General features: G+C 38.7%; 1 protein-coding gene across 1 annotated transcript in view; it reads right to left on the bottom strand.

Annotated features, from left to right (window-relative positions):
- The window catches only part of LOC102859473 (putative selection and upkeep of intraepithelial T-cells protein 1 homolog), a 16,730-nt gene continuing 10,789 nt past the window's right edge, over nt 1-5,941 (bottom strand). Inside the window, exons 3-4 of the mRNA XM_006879800.1 lie at nt 1,908-2,028; nt 1-37 (exon numbers count right to left, since the gene is read on the bottom strand). Of these exons, the coding sequence (XP_006879862.1) occupies nt 1-37; nt 1,908-2,028 (158 nt within the window). The remainder of the gene's footprint in view (nt 38-1,907; nt 2,029-5,941) is intronic.

Here is a 5,941-nt window from a genome sequence, read left to right as displayed (position 1 = left end):
TTACATCATTTGATGAACTTCACAGGTTTGATGACATCTGTGAAAAAAGGCAAAGAAAAATCTCAGTATCAGTAATCAAAACCAGGATAGAGGCTGACTGTGAAACAGATCATCAACTATTCATAAATAAGTTAAAATTGAAGTTTAAATTAAACAAGTTCAAAACAGCTAAATATGACTTTGAGTGTATTCCAAATGAATTCTAAAACCATCTTAAGAATTTATTTAATTCATTAAAAACTAATGACTGAAGACAAGAAAGTTATAGCATGACATTATGGATATCATCCATAAAGAAAGCAAAAGGTCATCACAAAGACAGGGAAAAAGAAATTATCAAAATAGATGTCAGAAGAGACTCTTGCATTGGAGAAAAAACAAGATGAAAGAAGGCCAAGATAAAAGATCTGAAGAGAAGATTTCAAAAGGCAGCTCAAGAAACAAAACGAACTATTATAATGATATGCTCAAGGAGGTAGAGTTAAAAAACCAAAAGGGTTTCCTCACAGTATCTCTCAAGCTGGAAGAATTGAAGACTAAATTCAAGCCTCCAGCTACAACACTTATGGACTATATGGACACAATTTTGAATGATGCAGGAAGCATAAAAGAAGATGGAAGAATACACAAAGTCAAAGTACTAAATAGAATCAGTCAACGCAGAAACACTTTAAGAAGTAGTATACAATCAAGAACCAATAATGCTGAATGAAGTTCAAGATGTATCACAGGCATTGGCAAAAAACAGAACTCCAGGAACTGATGGAATAACAATTGTGATGCTTCAGGAAACAGATGTGTCCACCCATCTCTATCAATAAGTATGGAAGACAGCCACAAGGTCAAGTGACTGGAAGAGATTAATATTTTTTCCCAAGATAGGTGATCCAGCAACAGAACAAATTTGTGGAACTAATCAAACAATATTACTATTATCACATACAAGTAATATCTTGCTAAAGATTTTTTAAATGGCTGCAATAGCACATCAACAGGGAAATTCCAGAAATTAAATCTGGATTTAGAAGTGTCCTGGCCCAAGGGATATCATTGCATTTTCAGATGTACTGTGGTTAAAAGCAGAGAATACCAGATAATATATTTGTTGTTTTTCTTGTGCAGAGGAATTTTACGGTGTTGATCATAACAAATTATTACTAATATTAAGAAGAATAGAAATCTAAGAACCCCTGACTGTTCAAATGAAACCTATATTTACAGGAAGAAGCAACTCTCTGAACACAACAAAGGAACACAATTTAAAATAAGGAAAGGGTGCATGACATATTGTTGTCTCCCTCCATGGGCAGCATTTCCTTAGTGATCATAGTGCTCATGTTATCAGCAGTGGGGTTATCTTCATCAATACCCAGGGCAAGCTTAATCATCTAGTAGATCTTGTTGGCACTTGTCTGTGGGTTCTATGGACTGAATCTGGACCACAGGAATGAGGTCTCGTACAGCAAAAGGAACAGAACCTTCATAAACTTGTCATTCTTGTCTGCCTCAGCCTTCTGTCACAAGATCTTGATAATGGAGTGATCAATGTTGATCTCTACGTGCTTCTTGGTTGCCAAGTAGCCCACTGTCAAGTTGCCCTTCAGAACCTAGACCTTCATGATTCTTTCCATGTTTGCCATTCAGCCATATGACAGGTGAAAATGCAACATAGAGATATTATCAGATGGTTGGACCCCACCACCTTTTCAACCTTTTTCTGCAACAAGCCTTTCATAATTTTGCAGAGATTCTCAAATTTTGGCTCTTTTCTCTTCCTGTTTCTTCTTGTCTTCTTCGTCTTCAGGAAGCTCCAAGCCCTCTTTGGTGACTGACACTAGCATATTCCCCTCAAATTCCTTCAGCTGCTGCACACAATGCTTATAGATGGGCTCTGTCATGTAACTTACCTCCAGCCCATGCTTCCAGTGGTGCTCTGGAGTTTGTGACCTGGTGTTTGGTTTTTATCAATGATGTAGTAGATGTGTTTCATCACAGTGCAATCAACCTTGAGGGCCACAGTCTCATCATCTGAAGCAGATGTGTAATTTCTTAACAGCTCATAAAGTTTCTTCCAGTTTGGGTAATCTTTGTGTTTTCCAAACTTAATGTTGGCCTACTGGCAAGAAGGTACATTGAAATCCTGAAGGTTCATGGTTCAAGGCCACGACCTGCTCTGCAGGAGAAGAATGGGCAATTTCCTCCTGTGAAATTAACTGCCTCTGAAAACCCACCAAGAGGTCTGCTATGAGTTGGTTCCAACTCAATGGTACACAACAACAGTAACGTTCTTTGAGAACAGTTCATAAAATATTTTTAGTTCTCTTTATCCTCTGCCAGTTCAGTGAAAAGCTCCAAGCACTTCTTAAGAATATTCTTCCTGATAACTTTAAAATTTTTGCTGTGCTGTAGCATCTCATGGGAAATACTCAGAGAAAAATCCTCAGAGTCCATCACACCCTTAATAAACTTCAAGATGAGCTCCCAACCTGAGTTGCTGGCTTGTACACGTGTTCAATATTTCACTTTCATTCCCTTGGATAATATATTTTCAAGGATTTTTTTCCTGATTTTTGTTAACGTTTAAAGAACTCGGTCTGACATGACAATAACCAAGGGAGAGATAAGCTTCCTTTCTGCTTGTAGTGCGATCCTGCATACTATAGGTGCTCCAGCAGAGCTAGTTGTTCCCTAGTTTCATGTGGGCTACTTTAGCAGAGAAAGAGAACATTTGTTTGTAAGATGTGTGTAACCATGAAAGGAGAGAAAGATCCTCCACCCTTCCAAGCATCATTCTCTCTCCATGGAATAGGCCCCCCCTAGCAACATGCCTAAAATATGTGAGAAGTCTCATCACCTTGTCTCCAAAGACCACTCCAGCTGCACCCTTTCCAAGACTCATTTGTTTGTTCTCTTGGCTATCCATGGGGTGTTCAATGCTCTTTTGCAACCCCACAGCTCGAGGGTACCAATTCTACTTCTGTCATCCTTACTCATTTTCTAGTTCTCAGAGTCATAGTAAGTGATCGGAAAGACCATGCAGACAACACCTTAGACTTCAAACTGACACCATTACTCCTTAATAATTTGAAAAGGTCTCTAAGTGCAGACATTCCCAGTGCAATGAGTCTCCTTATTCCCTGACTGCTGGTACCAAAGGTGCTATAATTGTGGTTTCAAGGAAGATGAAGTTGTTGATAGTTTCAACCTCTTCTCCATCTATCATGATGAAAATATTGGACAGTGAAAAAAACTTCAGTCTGTATGCTGAGCAAATTATTTGAGAAGCTAGATTCTCTGAAGAATGAGGAATCAGATTTGAGGAAGAATCATCGACAACTGGAGTTATGCAGATGTTACAACTTTGCTTGCTGAAAGTGAGGACTTGAAGCCCTTGTTGCAAAAGGTCAAGGAATGCAGCCTTCAATATGGATTATGCCTCAATATCAGGACAAAAATATCACTGCTGGACCAATAAGCAACATCATGACAGATGAAGACAAGATTGAGGTTGTTAATGATTTCATATTCCTTGGATCCACAATCAACACCTTTGGTACCAGAAATAAGAAAGCCTACAGTCAGGAATTCTCCAAATTAATGTTTAAATTCTTCAAATTATTAGTTTGAAGACTAAGGTGTGTCTAATTCAAGCTATGTTCTTTTCAATCATTTGAATTATGTCTGAGAGCTGGATAAAGAATAAGAATGACAATAGAATCAGTGTCTTTGAGCTATGATGTTGGAGAAGAGTACTGAATATCCCATTGATTGACAAGAATAAGTAGATCTGAATTTCTTAGAGAAATTTCAGCAAGAATGCTTCTTAAAGACAAAGATAGCAAAGCTTCATTTCACATACAATGATCCTTTTGTTAGGAGAGGATATTCCTTGGATAGAGGCATCATGCTTGGAAAGGTGGATGGTTGCTGAAAGAGTGGAAGACCTTCAATCAGATAAATTGGCAGCTTGAGCTTAAATATGTCAGAAATTATGAGGACAAAACAAGATATGACAGTGTTCTTTATATTGTTGTTATGAATTGTACTTGACTCAAAGGCACATAACAACAACAACTCTTACTAATATGTTATTGTTTTGTGCCGAGTAGTAACAAACTTATTAGCTAACTCTCCAGCATGTTTTCTGAAGCAGTAAATCACATAGGAGGAGATGCCCACCCTTCTCCTACAGAGCAGTTGGTGGATTCAAATCATATGTCTATAGAATCAGAGCAGAGTTTCTACTACTAGGCCACCAGAGCTTCCTTTTAATAGCTTATATATGTATGTTTGCTTGCTTATCATCTGCTCTTGTGTGTGTACAGCATTTGTCTGTCAGATGTTGTACTAAAGTTGAGCTCTCAAATTTAGATACAAAGTAGAAGAAAGGGTTGGGCAGTGGCTTCTGAAATCATAGGCCTTGAAAAGCTCTATCAACAAAGCACAGTTAGACAGATAAAGTACTGGAAGTAGAGACCTCACAGCTGCACACATCCACTAATAATTGGAATGTGGAATGTATGAAATATGAATATAGGAAAAATATATATTTTCAAAATAAAATATAACACATAATGATTGATATACTAGGCATTAGCAAGCTGTAATGGACTGCCTTTGGACACTCTGAATCAGACAACTGTGATTAACTATTCCAGGAACAAAAAAATGAGCAAGAATAGTGCTTCATTCATAGTAAAAATGTCATTTAAAAGTACACTGCTGTGAGCAAAAGGATACTCTGAGTGCCTAAGATTTATAATTCAGATGTCTTTCCTAACCAATCACCTGTTTATTTTTGTCCTAAAGTTGTCTTTGTGTAGGAAGAGAGGATTAATATGGGAATCAAGCCTCACTCTATTAAAGGCTTATATAAGTTTTTGAGAACTCAGTGCTAACTACTTTCTCTTGTGGAACACTGGAATTGGATACAAGATCCAGCATGCATCACCCACAGTTGCCACCCAACTGCACCACAAAGGATAGTCTATAGGATCCTGGCCCATCGTTCACCAATTTCTGCAAAACCAGCCTGCGTATGGTCACATGAGTCATTCCCCTGATGAGTCTGAGTCTCTGGGAGTCTTTCTAGCAAACTACTGAATCCAAGGGATATAGAGGAGCAAGAGAACTGAACAAGGAGAAGCTATTGATGCCAGAAATCATGGACTTATACAGCAGTTCAAGCATTTGGGACAATATTTACTTGACACTTCTTTCTTATAACTGGTGTGCTACCAATCTTAACACATCTAATTATAAAAACAGATACTATCCACATGCATACAAGGAGACCTATTAATATTGTTGTTGTTGCTGTTCTTGTTGTTGTGTTTGTTTGTTATGAGTCACTGAATCAACCATGACTACTAGGATCCATTGAACAATACCTCTGACCCTTGTCCTATTTTAAGCCAACCTCAACTTCTCTGACACACCTGATCCATTGCTACAGTCACTGTGTCAATCCATCTCATTCAGGATCTTCCTCTTCTTCACGGACCCTCTACTCTTCTCAGCATGATGTCCTTCTCTAAAAATTGTTGCCTTCTGGCAACATGACTAAAGTATAAGAGTGCTGTTGTTGTTATGTGCCATCAAGTTGCTTGTGACTCATAGCGACCCTATGTACAACAGCCCCAAACTCTGCTCTGTCCTGTGCCAAATGCACTGTCTCTGACACACCCACCCTGATTACCCTAGTCACTGAATCAATCCACCTCATAGAGGGCCTTCCCCTCTTGTGCTGTCCCTCCACTCTCCCAAGCATGATGTCCCTCTCTAAGGACCGGTCCCCCCTTACAACATGTCCAAAGTATATTAGAAAGAGCCTCAGAATCCTTGCCTCCAAGAAGCCACCCAGTTTAACCCTTTCCAGGATGAATCTGTTTGCTTTCCTAGCAGTCCATCATACATTCAATACTCTTCTTCAGCACCACAG

This window comes from Elephantulus edwardii, unplaced genomic scaffold, assembly GCF_000299155.1.
Source record: "Elephantulus edwardii isolate Elephantulus edwardi_28Jun2011 unplaced genomic scaffold, EleEdw1.0 scaffold00005, whole genome shotgun sequence".
Taxonomy (NCBI): domain Eukaryota; kingdom Metazoa; phylum Chordata; class Mammalia; order Macroscelidea; family Macroscelididae; genus Elephantulus; species Elephantulus edwardii.
Note: the sequence above shows the minus strand (reverse complement) of the source record. Positions and strands in the feature narration are given on the sequence as shown.